This window comes from Ochotona curzoniae, unplaced genomic scaffold, assembly GCF_017591425.1.
Source record: "Ochotona curzoniae isolate NIBS_2020 unplaced genomic scaffold, NIBS_Ocur_1.0 scaffold_2683, whole genome shotgun sequence".
In the NCBI taxonomy this organism is placed as follows: domain Eukaryota; kingdom Metazoa; phylum Chordata; class Mammalia; order Lagomorpha; family Ochotonidae; genus Ochotona; species Ochotona curzoniae.
Genome location: NW_024467100.1, coordinates 5,790,997 through 5,809,829, shown reverse-complemented (window position 1 = coordinate 5,809,829; position 18,833 = coordinate 5,790,997). Strand labels below are relative to the sequence as shown.

The window sequence follows — 18,833 nt, the reverse complement described above, 5'->3', positions numbered from 1 at the left end:
CCGCCTGGCGTCACTTCCGTCCACCCCGGAACCCAAGATGGCTGCGCTCTTGCTGAGGTGACTTTAGTATGGGGCTGGGGGTCGGTTCCCACAGTTGTTGAGAGTCCGGAATGGTCCCATCACGTCTTGCTGACAGCTGTTTTTACCCTGTGTCTGGGGAGGGGAAAGGCCTTGTGGGTGCGGAGGTTCACGCGCTTTGAAGTTGTAGGGACCCCCATCTCCCCTCCCCCGCGTCCGATCCGGTGCCCTGCGGAGGGTTTTGGGGGTCACTCCGAACCCGAGGAATTGTGCAGTTCTCGCTCGCTTCTCTTCTCCCACCTCGGATCCATCTTCCCCAAATGGCACTCGGGCTCGCACCCAGAGTCGAACCCCGAGGCCATGAGTAGCCCGAGTTTAACGTCGGAGTTTAACGGGCTGACGGTCTTTGAGAAGTGTTTAGGGATTGCGCCTGGAGGGGAGTCCTAACACGGTGCCTTTTGCCCTTGCTGCTTTCTCCTGCGAGCACCCGCTGCTGCGTCCGATTTCCTAACGGTCCCCAGCCCGAGGCTGCTGGAGGCTGGGCCGCTGCTTGGGCTGGCGATTGGCAGGGCACTCAGCGAGGTGCGGTGCTGCGCAGGGCAGCCCTGGGAGCTAATTTTTAGTTAATCTGGGGGTGGAGTGGAGATCCGGTTTTTCTCTGAGAGAAATCTCCTGAGCTGTTTTCCTTGTCGGCCTTCCCAGTCGTACCTTTTCCACACTCCTGGATGCAAGTCCCAGCTCTAGTTTCTTGCCAGCTCTATTTTTGGAAGCTGTTTGTTATGGAAAGTTAGCAGTGTTGAGATTTCAGTTTTTGATTTCCCCAAATATCCTCTCGTTGCTTTTTCCATCTCAGTTCCTTAATATAAAAAGAGAGGGACTTTGTTTTTCTCTGAGACAAAATCATTTCGCTTAGAGTTGAATGCAGGTGCTCTTAATCCTTCATTTTCTCCTTGCCTTTTGTCTGTAGGTAGAGTTTTTCTTAACGAGCCAAGTCCAGACTTGCTAGAACTGCTTTCTCTATCCCAGCTGAGCTGACATGCTTTTGAGTTCTTTGTTATATCATATTTGGTGAGATGTTGGGACTTTGGCTGGGATTAATGTTTAGCTGGAAATGATGGTATTAGTTTCGAACAGTTCCTTTTAACATGAGTGCTTAGTAGAGGCAGTATCCAGTCAGCTCTGCGTATCCACATGTTCTACATCTGCAGAGCCACCCAATTTCATATCAAAAAGGAAGAGCGCTAGAAACTGCCAAAAAGCAAAACTTGGATTTTTCCAAGAGCACTATGCTGAATCCATAGGAGTTAAGTTCTATGCAGGCTGGTTGTGTTGATGGTTGTGTTGATGGTGTGCACACGTGCACACTTTTTCCGTCTTGTCATTCCCTAAACAATACAGCACAACAGCTATTTACATAATACGTACGGTGTCTTAGGTAAAGTAAGTCACACAGACATGAGTTGTGTATGGGAGGATAAATGTGTGTAGGTTACATGCAGACACTGTGCGATTTAGATTTTTGCTCTCTGCTGAGCGTCCTGGAACCAAGTTCTGCTGGATACCAAGGAGAGATTGTAGATTAAGTGTATCCAGACCTAGTCATTTGGAATTGTGTACCACTGGGCTAGGAGTCAGTGCCAAGAAATAGATTTCTTTGTTGTTAGCTGTAATTTGAAATAGTCATGGGAAGGCTGCCTCTTCCTCCATTTCTCAGATGTGGCTTTTTGAGGAGGAGAAATAGGAAATTAAAAGCATTATTCTCTCTAAAGTCCCTATTCTAATTCCCTTTCACCAAAAGGATTTGGAAGTGATTTAAAAATGTGATGGTTTAACTCTAAGCAAAAATACTCCATGAGAAATTCCAGGAGCTGGTTTCTAGTTCTGAAAGTGTCATTAATTCTATTTGATTTGGACAAATCAAAGTAAAAAATTCCATGATTATGATTCCCTCATTTGTGAGTTGAAAATAATAATTATCTGGGGTTTGCTTAAGAGGAATATTGATTAATCTTTCCAATATTTTACTTTTAGTTGACAGTTCTGTCTCTGTATGGTCTACAATGTGAAATGTATTTACACCATGTGCTAGATGGAGCTAAATAACATGAATTACCTCGCATTCTTAATTTTTTTTTAGTAGTGAGAACATTTGAAATCTAATCGGCAGTTTTCAAATACACAATAGATTGTTATTATCTGTAAATTAGTATGTTGTACAATAACACTCTTAAACTTATTCTTTCTAATTGAAATTTTATATCGTCTGACCAACACCTCTCCAGCCTTTCCTGCCTCTGGTTAAATGTTATTAGTGCTTGGCAAATTAAAAATTATTGGTTACCAGCCAAGTTACAAACTCCTACTGGCAGTCAGTCAAGCAATGACTTGCCAAAGGCAAGACGGAAATTGAACTAAGCTAGACAACTGGATGTCTTACCTGATACTCAGCCGTGTGGCTTAACTCTTAAAAATGTGCTTTTACTCATGATTCATAAGACTGCTTTTAAAAAGAAGCATACTCCTTCACAAATATATATGTATATTTGAGCCTGCCGTAGGTGTCCATAATTGCAGGTGTAATGGAATACAAAGTGTTCCAGTCTTATGCTGCAGGAGTTCAAAGTTTGCATGGGAGGTAAAGAAGTAGGTTAATTATTAAATAACATAGTATGTGTTGATATGAGAGATGAACGAGTGGTGTGATTGCATAGTACATGTAGCAGATAAGGCTAAAGTACTGATTTTGCCATCTGGGAGCTGAGTTTTGGAGGATTGGTTTGTCAGGTTGTGAGGAAGGTTCCAGTGAGCACAGCAGGAGCACTGGCATGTAGCTGTAAGAGCTTGGTTTATCTGGATATACTGTAATGGAACTAAACTAATCTAAGGCCAGGTGCCTTCTCTGGGACTCCCATGTGAGTGCAGGGGCCCAAGGACTAGAGCCATTCTCTGCTGCTTCCCAGGACATAAGTTGGGACATGAGCCAGTGCCACAGGCAGAAGCTTAGCCTACTATGTTTTGGTGCTAGCCACTGAACTTTTAAAAGCATCAAAAAGTGTCATTATGTATAGGAGTGAGAAAAAGAGAACCAGGGGTGACTTAGATTCTAAGTCATCATTTATCAGAATTTTTGTGTGCAGATTATTGCTTTTTTATTGTGTCACTCAAGGTTGTATATTTGTCCTATTGTTGGTGTTATCTTATATTTTGTGAAACTCTGGGATTCTGTTAGGTCAAGTTTAGAAGTCATGTAAGAGAAACTCATTACATTATAGTTACATCTTGTTTTAGAGTAAAAACAGATTTCAGTTTTTAATAGACTGAGCTTTGAATGCCCTTCTTTTTTTTCCGAGAAGTCAAATCCACTTTCAGCAGGTAAATATTTTTGTCACCATTAAGGCTTTTTTTTTTTTTTTAAATTATTTTTATTGGAAAGTTGGATTTACAGAGAGAAAGGGAGACAGAAAGATCTTTCATTCACTGGTTCAGTCTCTAAAAGGCCACAATAGCCAGAGCTGAGCCAGTCCGAACCAGGAGCCTCTTCCAGGTCTCCCACGCAGGTACAGGGTCCCAAGGCTTTGGGCCATCCTCAACTGCTTTCCCAAGCCATAAACAGGGAGCTGGATGGGAAGTGGGGCAGCGGGGAGACTAACTGGTGCCCATATGGGATCATGGTACTTGCAAGGGCAGGATTAACTGATTTAGCCATTGTGCTGTGTTCAGTGTTTTTTTTTAAATATTTATTTTTAATATTTATTTATTTATTTTTATCATGAAGTCAGATATAAAGAGAGAAGGAGAGACAGAAAGGAAGATCTTCTGTCTGATAAATCACTCCCCAAGTGATCGCAAAGGCTGGAGCTGCACTGATCGGAAGCCAGGAGCCAGGATTAGAGCCGGGATTAGAACCGGCACCCATATGAGATCAAGGCGCATTCAGGCTGAGGATCCTAGCCACTAGGCCAAGCACCGCCCCCCTCTCCTTTTAATTTTTTTTTAAAAGAAAGAATGTGGGGCCTGGTGTGGTAGCCTAGTGGCTAATGTCCTCACCTTGCATGCACAGGGATCCATATGGGTGCCAGTAATAATCCCAGTGGCTCCGCTTCCCATCCAGCTCCCTGCTTGTGGCCTGGGAAAGCAGTTGAGGATGGGTCAAAGACTTGGGACCCTGTACCCATGTGGGAAACCTGGAAGAGGCTCCTGGCTCCTGGCTTTGGATTGGCTCAGCTCCGGCTGTTTTGGCCACTTAGGGAGTGAATCAGCAGGTGGATGATCTTTCTCTCTGTAGATCTCATTTTCCAATAAAAACGAATAAATGCTTAAAAGAAAATGTGATGAAAATTCTAAAAATCTCAGGATGAGAAATGAAATAATATCTTATCTGGACAAGTGATATGCTATAATTCAGAGAATGGTTTCTTGTGCATTTCTCATGTAATCCTCTCAGGAAGCAATTAGGCGGATAGTAGTCTCATTTATATGTGAAAAAAAACCTAAAGCTTGGTGACTCAAATCCAATTATACAGTTCTTGCAGACCTATACCTCAAATCTGGCTCTTTTATTTTCAGAAAGACCTTACTGCTTTTATCCAAAGAAGAATTTCTCTGTTTATTTTTTAAGCTTTGTATATTGAACAGGCAGAGTTAGGGTCAGAAGGAGTTACCTTCTCTGAATCATACCCCAAATGGCCAGAATGTCTAGGCTGGGCCAGGCTGCAGCCCGGAGCCTGGACCTCCATCATCTGGGTCTCCCAAGCGCTTGGGCTGTCTGCTGCTGCTGCTTCCCTGGAGCGTTACCCGGAAGCTGGATCAGTGAAGTAGTCCCCGCAGCAATTGTCAGCACTGCAGATGGTGGTTTAATGTGCGCTGCCATGAGGTGGCCTCGGAGTTTTAAAAAATGATTTCAGGAGCCCGGTGCGATAGCTTAGCAGCTAAAGTCGTCAACTTGTCTTGTGCTGGGATCCCATACGGGTGCCGGTTCTGATCCCGGTGGCCCTACTTCCCATCCAGCTCCCTGCTTGTAGCTTGGGAAGGCAGTTGAGGACAGCCCTTGAGCTCAGTGATGATTGCATTTCTGGCAGTGTATTTGAAAGAGGACAGTACTAAATCAGAATTATAAGTTCTGGCTTATTAATTCAAAATAGTATACTGTTACTTTCTAGTTGCAGCAGACATCATTCCTGGGTTGCAAAACAAATAAATTTTCTTTGGGAAAAAAAACCCCACATTTTATTGAATACGGTATATATAACAAGAAATGCACCCACATGTAAGGATAAGTGAATTTGAAAAAGAAGTCTTTTCAGAGTTTCTGGTTTCACGTGATTGTCTAATTTTGACATATTTCAAACGAAGTTATGGAGTTGGTACAAATAATTTCTGTAAGGGCCTTGTTGAAAGTTTACATTGGTTTTTGTCTGAGAAACAATAGCGCTAGACAGAGAGAGCACGCCATAGATTCCAACCCACATCTGCAAGCTCCTGCTGGACAGCTGACTGGGCCGAGCGTGCTGGCAGGAATGTGCCCTGCGGCTTGAGAGTCACAATTCAAAGAGATTTGTTCCCACTTCTTCTTTCTGGGGGCCCTGCATGCACAATGTCTGTATTCACCTCTTGTCTCCAAAGCTGGCAAAAGGGAAGGGCTGAAGGAGGGGCTGTTGGTTGGATTGCCCCTTCCAGTCAAGGGCCCTGCTAGGATGCTGGAGTGAAAGATGAGGCTTTTGAAATGTTTGTGTGTTTGGTGTCAGTGCTGTGAGGGAGGGCATCGTGAGCTCTTTCAGAACATCCTTGCATTACATAGATTTCACCTAGTGGATAGCTGATAAATTCAGGTGGAAGCAGTGCATTTTTTAAAGGTCTGTTTATTTTTATTTGAAAAGCAGATTTGCGGAGAGAGACAGAGAGCAAGAGAGAGAGAGAGATCTTCCATCTACTGGTTCACTCCCCAAGTGGCCACAATGGCCGTAGCTGAGGTCATCTGAAACTAGGATCCAGGAACTTCTTGCTTGTCTCCCATGCAAATGCAGGGTCCCAAGGCTTTGGGCCGTCCTTAACTGCTTTCCCAGGCCACAAGCAGGGAGCTGATGGTAAGTGGAGCAGTTGGGACACGAACTGTTGCCAATATGGGATTCCAGCACATGCAAGGAGAGGATTTAGCCAATTGAGCCATCATGCTGAGCCCCATCAGAGCTTTTGGAAAGGTTTGATATAATGATGTGACCAAAGAGTATATTGGTAGTGTTTTTCATAATATCCTCTAAATCTTTTCCTTAGGTAAAATGCCTGGTCATGGGCACGGTGTGATAGCTTAGTGGCTAAAGTCCTTGACTTGCTCGTGCCGGGATCCCGTATGGGTGCTGGTTCTAATCCTGGTGGCCTCACTTCCTGTCTAGCTCCCTGCTTGTGGCCTGGGAAAGCAGTCAAGGACGGCCCAAAACCTTGGGACCCTGCACGCACATGGAGGCCTGAAAGAGGCTCCTGGCTCCTGACTTTGGATTGGCTCTGCGCTGGCTGTTATAGCCACTTGTGAAATGAATCAGTGGAAGGAAGATCTTCCTCTCTGTCTCTCCTCTGTATATCTGACTTTCCAATTAAAAAAAAAAAATGCCTGTACATCTGTTTTGACTTTAAAAGCAGTACTGATGCATCCCTTTTCAAATAGCAACTTTTTAGTGGAAAACTTGTTCTTTATATGCCTTTCCAGGATTGGAGGAAAAATGCATTTTCATACTTTATATACTGATACATGAGAAACTTTTTGACTTGGAGTTTATTCATTGTTTGGAACTTGCTGGTAGTTTCTGATATGGCCTGTTAAATATTTAGGACCCTTGCTTCACAAATTTCTAGATTTTTTTGTTCTCCAAATTTTTCAAATCCATTGATTTGCAGCAGGGTTATTACATCTAAACACTGGCTCACCGTTGCCATTGGCTTACTCTGCATTTTCTTCTTTGTTGCTTGTTATTTTGTCTTTTAGTTATCACTTCCTTTAAGACCCAGTTTTTATTTTTAGTCTCTCTCTGTATTTCTCTGTTGAATATTACCAACCTTGATTATTATTTTCCCTTGTTTTTCAGTTAATATGCTATTTTGCACAGATGGATAATATTTCTGATTATTAACAAGTCACTGGGAGTTGTAACTTTACAACTAGAAAATAATCTGAGGACATTGATACTGGCATTGTTTGCATTTTATTTTGGATCTGCCCCTCCATCAGTGTTGCCTTTTAATTGAGTGCAGAAACAAAAATGAGGCAGGCGTTGCAATGAAACAGGTTAAGCAGCCTCTTAGGATCAGTACATTGCTAATTTTAATCCCAGAATTTGACTTTCATTGCCTTCCTCGGTGCTTTTAGAAATGTTTGTTTCAGTGACATAACCAAAGAACGTTGTGGTTGTGTGTTTTTCATGGGGTCCTCTCTGTCTTCCTGCCTGGGATCAAGTTCCACGTCTGCTTGCAGTCCAGTTCCCTGCTAATGTGCAAGGAGCAGATAATGACTGCATGCTTGCCACCCACCTGGGGGATTATTCTGGAGTTCCTGGCTCTTGGCTTCAAACTGGAGCAGCCCTGGCTGTTGGGGGCATTTGGGGAGTGAACCAAAGAATAGAAGATGGATCAGTCTCTCTATTACTCTGCCTTCTGAATAAATGTGATAAATAAAAAGACTTTTAAAAGAGAGACATTCACGCAGTGAAGTTACGTGTTCGATATGTGCTAACTCCCTGTTCTCTTACCTTGCAGACACGTTGGCCGTCATTGCCTCCGAGCCCGCCTCAGCCCGCAGCTCTGTATCAGAAAGTAAGTTTTTTTGTTGTTGTTTTTTAAAGATTTATTCTTTATTTTCTTTATTGGAAAGGCAGATATACAGAGAGGAGAGACAGAGAGGAAGATCTTCCGTCCGATGATTCACTCCCCAAGTGAGCGCAACGGCCGATGCTATGCCGATCCGAAGCCAGGAGCCTCTTCGGGTCTCCCACGTGGGTGCAGGGTCCCAAGGCTTTGGGCCGTCCTCGACTGCCTTCCCGGGCCACAGGCAGGGGGCTGGAAGGGAAGGGGGGCTGCCGGGATTAGAACCGGGCATGCAAGGCGAGGACCTTAACCACTGCGCCACCGCGCCAGGCCCCAGAAAGTAAGTTTTTAACTCTGGAGATTATTTCCCCCCCAGGAGTGGGAAAAAAAAAAGCAGAATTAGATTTGGGGAATTTGTTTGCAAGCAGGCAGTGGTAGCCAGCTGACCGAAGATGGTGTCATTGTGGGCACCTCTGCTGGAAGCGGGAGGAATGATAGTTCCTTTATCTTAATTTTCCTCAGTTTCAGATTTGTCTGTGCTCTTTAACTTTGTTGACTTGCCCTGACTTAGTTATTTCTTCCTTGATATTGAATTTTCTTTGTTTTGTTTTTCTTCCCTTGATGCTTTTTTTCCCTTATAACTTTGAGTAGTTCCAGGAGTTAGTCTGTAAATATACGTTATCCTGTTATATATTCCTAGTGTGTTGACTTCAACAATTACAAACATTTTATACTTTCAGAAGAGTTGTAAGGGAGGTACAGTGAGGTTCTGTTTCACCTGATTGTTAACGTTTTGCTGTGTTTGCTTATTCTAGATATTTTAAGTTGTGCCATATGAAAATGTTATTTTGTGAATCTAAGCTGGTCATATATTGACAGTTTAATGTGGCTCAGCATAAGTTTGTAATTATTGTTGTTTACAGGGAATCCTTTCAGAGTAATACTTACGCTAGGGACAAGGACATTTTTTAAAGAATAATTATATAAACATAATTAATACATTTTCACAATAATGTTGATGAATTACTTGATGTATAGTTATTTTTAGTATTTTCTATTTGTCCCAAATAATGTTATTTATAGAAATACAAATCCCCTCTCCCATCCAGAATCTAATTAGACTTGCACATCGTATTTAGTAGTGGTTTTTCTTCAGTGTTTTTAAATCTGGGTTTGTTTCCTGGCCTTTAGCTTTTATGACATTGTGGAAGAATACAGGCTGATTGGTTGCCTGATTGTTTCCCGGTGACCAGGCTTAGAGTATGCATTTGTGCAGGAGTAATGTGTAAGTGATGTTATATCTAAGATTTATTTATTTTGGGGGCTGGTGTGGTGGCTCAACAGGCTATCCCCTGCCTTCAGTGCTGGCATCCCATATGGGACATTGGATCTACTTCCAGCTACTTCACTTCTGATCCAGCTCCCTGCTTGTGACCTGGAAAAGCAGCAGAAGGAAGCCCAAGTTCTTGGGCCCTTGCGCTCATGTAGGAGAACTTGGAAGATGCTTCTGGCTTCAGATTGGATCAGTTCCAGCCATTGCAGCCTTTAGGGAATGAGCCAGTAAATGGAAGACCTATTTTTCCTTATTTTTATAAATCTGCCTTTCAAAGAAAAAGTTTATTTTTCATTTTATTTTCTTACTGGAAAGGTGGAGTACAGAGGGAAAAGGAGAGACAGAAATATATCTATTGGCTGTTTCATTCTCCAGATGGCCCTGAGTGACCAGAGCTGAGCCAGTCTGCAGCCAGGAGCCAGGAACTTCTTCTAGGTATCCTGCCCGAGTGCAGGGACCCAAGGGATTGGGCCACTTTTCATTGTTTTTTTCAGGCCATAGCAGGGGACTGCATAGGAAATAGGTCAGTCAGAACTCAAACTGGTACCTACATGGGATACTCATGTTGGAGGTGGAGGCTTAACTTGCTACGTCACCAGAACAGCCCCATGACAAAGAGTCTTGAAAAGCCAAAAGAGAGCAGGGATAGTGTATGAGAGAGCACCTGTGGTTCGAGAGAAGGATAATCCACTTATGTGATTGAATTTGAAACATTGCACTCAGCACTGCATACGGCCTGATAAGAAAGAAGTTGGCCTTTCATTTGCAGACCAATATATTAGGTGGGGTGATTTGACCTTGTTGGGTGACTGAGGATATTAACACAATCATGGAAGGGGAATGGAAGAACATATTCTTCTGATACTGTGGATTTGTTCAGTCCACTGTACCTTCAAAACATTTTTCTTGTCATGGAAAATATTAAACCAGTTGTTTCAAAACTTTCTTGTTTTATTTTAGTGCTGCTCCTTTGGGAACCACAGCCAAAGAAGAGATGGAGCGTTTCTGGAATAAGAATGCAAGTTCCAACCGTCCTTTATCCCCCCATATCTCTATCTACAGGTAAGAGCTTTAGCACCAGAAGCTGTAGTGGAGGTGTGTGTAATTTCTCAAAATTGAGTTTGGGCTCCCTAGTTTTGTTTGAAAGGAAGATTTTACGGAGAGAAGTGACAGAGAGAGAACTTCATCTGCTGGTTCACTCCCCAGATGCCTGCAGTGGCTGGAGCTGAGCTGATCTGAAGCCAGGAGCTTCTTTCCAGGTCTCCTGTGTGCATTCAGAGGCCCAAGGTATTGGGCCATCCACTGCTACTTTCCCAGGTCACAAGCAGGGAGCTAGATCAGAAGTGGAGTGGCTGAGACATGAACTGGTACTCCTGTGAGATTCTGGCACTGCAGGTTGAGGATTAGCATGCTGAATCACCACACTGGGTCCCCCTCACTGAACTGTGGTGTCACTGCTGTACATGAGGTGAACGCCTCAGGATAGAGGCTAATTAGAAGTTACTTCAGGCCTTGTGTGAGTGGAAATGATTTAAATTATCTTCAGAAGGATATTCTGTAAAACTGCTGTTCAGCAAATTTGTAAGACAAAATGTAATTTCTTTTTTAAATCTATTTTACTTTTTTATTACTATTATTGTCATTTTATGATACAGTTCCATAGGCCCTGGGATTCTCCTTTTCTCCCCCTGCCCAGACCCCTCCCCTTCCTTCTCACAAAGTTATTACAATTTTATTATCATCATTATTAATATATTATATAACATATGGCACATATGTAGTATATAATATGTATGATATATATTATATAATATATTACATATCATCATTACATAATTTAATACAATATATGTGTTATATAAAACATTTAATATGCTATAAACTGCAGATAACATTGATATAATATATAATGATATTTTAAATTATATTATTAATATATTGATATATTATTACTATAGTATAGTTCTTCATACACAGTCATAAGTCCATAATTGTGGGCATGGACAATGGCAGAGTCCAGCATCCTATTGTCAAATATAGTTAACAGTTTCATTGGCAGTCCATCTTTGATCTGGAAGTAGAGATGCATACTGCATTGTGTCCTCACATCTGGATATGATAGTCTCCATTTCACAGTTACTATACATCACCTTAAATGAAAAGTCACAATACAAAATCAACAACAGGAAGAAAAATAGAAATTCACGACGCCATGAAGTTAAATAACATGCTACTGGATGTGGTAGTCTCCATTACACAGATACTGTATATACCCTTAAATGAAAAGCCACAAAACAAAATGAACAATAGGAAGAAAAAAGAAATAAAAAATGGCAGGAAGCTAAATAACATGCTGCTAAATGATTAATGTGTTGCTGAAGAAATGAAAAAGAAAATCAAGAACCTTCTTGAAGAAAATGATGGTACTATATGATCTATGAGTCAGTGAAGAATTTAGTAAGATTTTTGAAAAGATGAAACTTAAAAAAAACAAAGTCCATGAGATACACTTTTTGCTAATCTTTGTTGATGAGATATGTCTTCTGTAGGCAACAAATAGATGGGTTTTGTTTCTTTCAATAAAGTCTGCTAATCTGTTTGATTGATGAGTTTAACCTATTTAAGCTCAGGGTTAATATGAATGGTTGGTAATTTGTCCTGTCATTGTAGCAATGGGTTGTTCGTTGATTTAATCTTCTGTTGTTATTTTATTGGGATGTGCTTCACATTTGCTTCTGGTTTTGGTAGGTGCTATTCCTCTTCTCTGTCAAGAGAACATGTTTAAATATCCTTTTTGGGCAGGTTTGGAAGAGGCATATTCTTGTAACTGTGGAAGAATTTTATTTCTTATTGAGGCTGCTTGGGGAGTGAATCATTGGATGGAAGATCTTCCTCTCTGTCTCTGCTCCTCTCTGTGTATCTGACTTTTTTGTTTAAGATTTATTTATTTATTTAATTGGATAGTCAGGTACATAATCCCAAGGCTCTGGGCCGTCCTTGACTGCTTTCCCAGGCTTCAAACAGGGAGCTAGAAAGGAAGTAGAGCAGCTAGGATATGAACCAGCGTATAGGATCCTGGCACATGCAAGGAGAGGACTTTGCCAGCTTTTAACGCTTTTAAATGCTCTTGTAATTGTGTTGGGCCTATCTGAGTAATTCAGGATTGTCTCCTCATTTTAAAATTATAATGCTAGGAAGCAGTCTCATCTGCAGGCCTAATTCCCCTTTACCATATACAGTTGACAAGTTTTAGGGGTTAGTATATAGAGTTGTTCAGGGGGCCGTTATTCTGCCTACCATATATCCTTCATACATGGATGTGTACTTCTTCAGGAACTCTCTTCACAGTACAGTTATCACGGTCAGAAATTGAATTAACACCAATCCACTTCAGGCCTAATGCAGATTTTGCCAGTGATCCCAATAACGTCATTTACAGTTCCAAGTTCCAACCTACAATTTTATAACGTACTTAGTTGCCATGTGTCTTTAATCTGCTTCAGTATGGGATAGTGTTTTAGTTTTTCCTTATCTCTTATTATTTTTACATTATTTTACTGATTTTATTCACAAGGTGGAGAAACAGATATATTATTCACCGACTCAGTTCCCAAATGCTCACAACAAAACATGCTGGGCCAGGCCAAAGCCAGGAGCCCGGAATGCCATGCAGGTCTCCCTCAAGGACTTCAGCTATCAACTGCTGCCTCTGCATGTGCATTATCTAGAAGTGGAATTAAGTAGAATAGCCAAGTTTCAGGCCAAATACTCCAGGATAGCATGTAGACCTGGCAAGTGATGACTGCCACGTGACTGTCCCTGCCGTCGACGTTTCTGTAAAGTCCCTCAGTTTGCATTTGTTTGAATTTTCTTAATGCACTTCTGGCAAGAATGTTCCTCAAATGATGCTATAGTCTTCTCTGTGTTATTACTGGGAGACACGTGCTGATGGTTTAATCCATCACTGCTGATAAGAAATCACTAAGTAACAGGTAAGATCTGCTAGATCACTAGGAAGTTAATGATGCAGGATTTTGTTTCTGATAACTAATACATATTTTGTGAGAAAATATTTGAAACTCTGATGCAGATGTTTATCAGCACTATTGGTGGTTCTTGCCTTAACAAGTCATTACTCTGTTGTTTGCAAAATTATGATCCTTTTCCTAATTCATATATCGTCTAGCTTTATGTATTGTGACAGGTAAAATTTGCCTACTTTATCACTATGCATGCAAAGATTCCTATTTTGCAGAAAAGGTTTCATTCTTCTGTCATCTTGGTGTTCAAGTTGTCTCATATTTGACCAATGGGCATTTTTCAAAATGCTCCTGTGAACTAAGTATCTGAGAACTTTTTATTCCTGTAAAATAAAAACCTGTTTATTGGGTTCCGTATGATGGCTCAATAGCTAAATCCTCATATTGCAAGTTGCAGGATCCCATATGGGTACCAGTTTGTATCCTAGCTGTACCACTTCCAGTCGAGCCCCCTGCTTATGGCCTGGGAAAGCAGTAGAGGATGGCCCAAAGTGTAGGAGATGCAGAAGAAGCTCCTGGCTCCTAGCTTCGAGTTGGTTCAGCCCCAGCTGTGGGAGCCATTTGGGGAGTGAACCAACAGATGGAAGATCTTTGTCTCTCCTCTTGTAAAAATCTGATCTGTTTTTCCAATAAAAATAAATAAATCTTTAAACAAAAATCAAAATACCCCCTGCTTGTTGCTAGCAGGCTGACATTGCTTCTAGGCCGTCTTGGTGGGCAGAAGGAGGGGGAACATCCGTGTCTGATTGTTGCAGCCACCCGGCATTCATGTACGTATGTGAATGTGTACATAGACACATGCACCTGTGTCTCATCCTCACCAGTGGGGTGACAGTATGACTGATGGTTTTACTTGTATTTTCAAAGGGGAAAAAAATTTCAGTGTGTTAAAGCTATCCCAGAAAAGCATCTCCTGAGCGCTCTTGCCCTCTTTGTTTGAACTCCTGCCAGGGAGGCTGGCCATTTTTTAACCACCTCCACAAATACCACAGGCCAGATTCCAGGAATAATTCCGATTGCAAAAACTGAGTATTTTACTGAAACAGAAGAAAGTTAATAAGTGATCTCAACCCTTGCTACTTTAGGGTGAATTTTTTTCCCCCAGAGAGCTGCAATTTTGGGGAGGGTTATGATGATGAATGTTCCAAATTATCCTGAATCTGTTTGTGAGGCCATGACCTTTCTTCTCAGGTCTTAAAAGAATAGTGGTAGGGCAGTAAACTGAATCTTTCATGATCTTGTTTCAGTTGTGGAACCCTAGACGTATGGAAAAAAGAAACAGCAAGGGAGATGGGGCTGTTTCCAGTGATGTGTCAGGAAAGCTGTTTGAGATATCTACAATCATATTTTCTCTCACTAATTTTTAGAGTTTTTGAAAGAGGCAAGGAAATGAGCAATATTGTTTTTGCATGTGCTTATTGGTCATTTATAATTTGCTTTGGAAAAATGCTTTTACTTCTGGACAGTATTATTTGCTAAGTAGGTTGCTTGTTGGAATTCATATATCCCATGTCTTTAGCATTTCTTCAACATCCTATTAACAAAGTCAGAAAAGAAGATAAAATTAACAGAAGTTCATGCAAGTAGATTTCTCAGATTGTGACTGATGTTCTTTTAAGGGTAGACAATGTAGAGATAAAATAGAACATTTGTCGAAAGCAGTATTAGCATTACCTAAGAGGTTTTTTTTTTTTTTTTTTTTGTCAAGGGAGGGTGTATTGACCACCTTTCTGTAAGTGAGTGAAAACAATCCTGATTTTCAGATGTTTTTAAAAGATTTATTTATTTTTATTGCTGGAAGGGAAGCGGGGTTGCCGGGATAGAACCGGCACCCATATGGGATCCCGGGCGTGCAAGGCGAGGACCCCAACCACTGCGCCACCACACCGGGCCCCCCAGATTTTTTTTTTAAGATGTATTTTTTGGGGGGCCTATTTCTGTGATTCAGTGGCTAAATCCTCATTTTGCATATGCTGGGATCCCATATGGGTGCCAATTCATGTCCCAGCTGCTCCACTTCCTCTCTAGCTCTTTGCTTGTGGCCTGGGAAAGCAGTCGAGGGTAGCCCAAAGCCTTGGGACCCTGCACCCACGTGGGAGACCTGGAAGAGGCTTTGGCTTCAGATTGGCTTAGCTCCAGCCATTGTGGCCACTTGGGGAATGAACCAGCTGATGAAAAATCTTTCTGTGTCTCCTCCTCTCTATAAATTTGTCTTTCCAATAAAACATAAAATCTTAAAAAAAAAAAAAAGAAAAAGATATATTTATTTATTTTAAAAAAGAGAGAGAGAAGGGAAGTCTGAGAGAACTTTCATTTGCTGGTTCTTTTCCCAAATAGCTACAAGAGTAAGAGCTGCGCTGATCCAAAACAAGGAGCCAGGAGATTCTTCTTGGTCTCCTAATGGGTGCAGAGTCCCAAGGCTTTGGGCCATCCTTCAGTGCTTCCCCAGGCTACAAGCAGGGAGCTGAAAGGGAAGTGGAGGAGCAGGGATTTCTAATTAGTACTTGTAGGTTGCTGACACTGTGGGCTGAAGGCTTTACTTGGTACACAGTGATTGACAACCCTGATTTTACATTTTTATCTGTTGTTTGATCAGGGAATGTCTTGTCTTGTTCCAAAATGTATGGGCCCTGAGTAGGAAAACACAAAGGCTGGGAGCTGAGTTAAGACAAAGATCTAGAGGAACGAATTTGGCACAGTGGGATTAAACCACTGCTTCAGATACACATATCCCATCCTGGGGATTCTCATTTGAGTCCTGGCTACTCTGTTCCTTCCTTCTTTCCTTCTTTCCTCCCTTCCTTTTTTCCCTCCCTTCTTTTTTTCCTCCCTTCCTTTGCTTCCTTCCTTTCTTTTTCTTTCCTTCTTTCTTTCATTCCTTCCTTCCTTTTCTTCTTGCCTTCCTCCTCCTTCCCTTCCTTGCTTTTCCTCCTTCCCTTCTTTCCTCCTTGCCTTCCAAGATTTTATTTTTATTGGCAAGGCAATAAAACAGAGAGGGGAAAGGTCTTCCATCAACTCCTGGTTCACTTCCCAAATGGTTGCAGTGGCCAGAGCTGAGCCAGTCCAAAGCCAGGAGCCAAGAGCTTCCTCTGGGTCTCCCATGTCGGTGCAGTTTCCCAAAGCTGTGGACCATCCTCTGCTGTTTTCCCACACCACAAGCAGGGAGAGCTGGATAGGAAGTGGAGCCACTGGGACACAAACTGGTCGGTGCCCATCTGGGAGTCCTACGTGCGTCTGGAATGTCTCAAGGTTTCCTCACTGTTTAGGTTTGGTTCTTTGAAGTCAGTATTTGTTCTCTGGCAGCCTGGTAATCATTGTCCTTGATAAGTGGAGTAGTTGAGCAATATGTTCTTCACTCTGTCATCAATTAACATAAGTTGTTCATCTCAGCAGGCTTCTGAACACTGTCTTAAAAGCCCCTTTTTGTTCAGGATAGTTTTGCAAGCCTCAGCTCTTTCTGGGTATTAGTCTCCTGCTTTTTCTCATCAAATTGTGCCATTGTTTTCTGTTTGCCTTTGCTTATCTGGCTGTTTTTCCAACTTTTATATTTATCCTGTTAAATCCGAGTTAATCAGAGTGATATCTTTGTGTTTGTTTTTTAAATTTGTTCCTCTTTGACAGTGTTGAGTGTATTATCAGATTATGCTCAGTATTCCATATTTAAACTCAGATTTCAAGCATGGAAATTAACTTTCTCCAAGAGTCCTTTTCTTTCCATTTTACCCACCAGTTCCCTTTTAGCATGGGAACAAGGTCTAGAATAACAGTGTTGCTTGTCCTTCTTTGGAAATACTTTGGCAAATTGATGATTCATGATTTAAAAAGGGGTTTGATGACAAAGTACTTCAGAACTGCTCTAGATTGAGAAATATATACTAAGTCTAAAATTGGCTGTAAAAATGTGGGATACGAGGTTTATTTGGGAATAAGTGGCATGCTTAATTTGAATATTTGGGAACATATACTAAGGGAGAATTCAAGGTTGACTACATATTATGTGAAACCCTGGATAAACAAGATTTACTTAGGTTTTCTTTCATTTTGCAGCTGGAGAAACACAAGGACTAGTGGCTTTGTTCTGATTGTTTTCCAGTTGCACCAACTTTAATTGGTGTGTTTGATCAATGTTACTTGTCTGAGTTATAATCATTGCCTTTTTTCAGTTCTGTTTGATGGAGTTTAGTAAAACGGTTACACATTTCTTGAAATACATCTGTGTTTCTCTTTAATATTAGAAAAGTGGAATCCTTGTGGTGGGCATTGTGGCATTGTGTGATAAACCTGCTGCATCCATATTATTGGAGTTCTGGTTGGAGTCCCAGCTATCCTCTTTTCCAGTTTCTGTTCTGTTAATGCTCCTGGAATGTAGTGGATGATAGCTCCAGTGCATGGATGCCTGCTATCCACGTATCCCACAATAGAAAACCCATATAGGCTGTTCCACTTCCCATCCAGCTCCCTGCCTGTGGCCTGGGAAAGCAGAAGAGGACGGCCCAAAACCTTACGCCACTGCACCCATGTAGGAGAACCTTGTGAAGCTTCTGGCTTCAGATCGGCTCAGCTCCAGCCACTGTGGCCATTTGGGGAATAAACCAGCTGATGGGAGATCTCTCTCTGTGCCTCTTCTTCACTCTTTAATTCTACCTTTCTAGTAAAAATAAAATAAATATCCTTAAATCGTTTTTAAAGATTTATTTTATTTTTATTGGACAGTCAGATATACACAGAGGAGGAGAGACAGAGAGGAAGATCTTCCGTCCATTGATTCACTCCCCAAGTGGCTGCAACACCTGGAACTATACCAATCTGAAGCCAGAAGCCTGATATTCATGGGAATATCAGAGTTGCTTTATTTTTCTAAAAGGAGTGCCTATTTCAAAATTAGTTTATATTCTCTTTTCCAAGATGGGTTTTCTATTGTGTTGTCATCTTTTCTTTCTTCAACTTGTCTTTGTTTCTTTGCAGTTGGTCTCTTCCCATGGCAATGTCCATTTGCCATCGTGGCACCGGTGTTGCCCTGAGTGCAGGTATGTATGTGTAGTTGTAAGCAAAAACACTCAGGCTTCTTTGAGGAACTTTACTGTTTCTGTAGCTCATGTCACTGCCCCATTTGCAGCTTAGTTTTAAAGGAAATAGGTCTTTCTAAGTTTACTCATTCATTTAATAGTTGAGATTTAAAGTTTTTCTCTTGCCAACACTGGCCTTTTTTTTTTTTTCTTTTCTTTTTTTTTCTTTTTTTTGCTTTTCTCCAGCCTTTTGTAATATGCATTATTTCTTCACACCACCAAAAAGGGGGAACAAAACCAACTAGACCTGGTGCCTTTGATACATGCAGCTTGTTCATTTTCATTCTTTTACTGGAGTATGCATTCTGAGAGGACTTAGATTACATCTATCAAAATTTTTATGAAAGATGTATTATGAACAAATTGTGCATGGGTTCTAAAAACTTGTGCACCGAAACATATTTTTTAATTCTGCATTTCATTCCAACTTTGTGATGTCCTCTTGTATTCTAAGTTTTTTTCAATGCATATTCATGTTTTCTGGCTCTGGTAGTATCTTACTTTGCTCCTCTGCATCCCGACTCTATCAGCTATCTCACTAGTGTTTCAATACTGATATTTTCTGTATGTATGGTCGCCAGTGTA

General features: G+C 41.4%; 1 protein-coding gene across 2 annotated transcripts in view; it reads left to right on the top strand.

The window, feature by feature from the left end:
- Positions 1–18,833, top strand: part of SDHC (succinate dehydrogenase complex subunit C) — a 31,442-nt gene continuing 12,609 nt past the window's right edge. The window contains exons 1-4 of one of the 2 annotated variants that reach the window (XM_041003188.1): positions 1–57; positions 7,762–7,818; positions 10,103–10,204; positions 18,148–18,209. In XM_041003188.1, coding sequence (XP_040859122.1) covers positions 38–57; positions 7,762–7,818; positions 10,103–10,204; positions 18,148–18,209 — 241 coding nt within the window. In that variant the 5' untranslated portion in view covers positions 1–37. The remainder of the gene's footprint in view (positions 58–7,761; positions 7,819–10,102; positions 10,205–18,147; positions 18,210–18,833) is intronic. The other variant, XM_041003189.1, reaches the window with a different exon arrangement.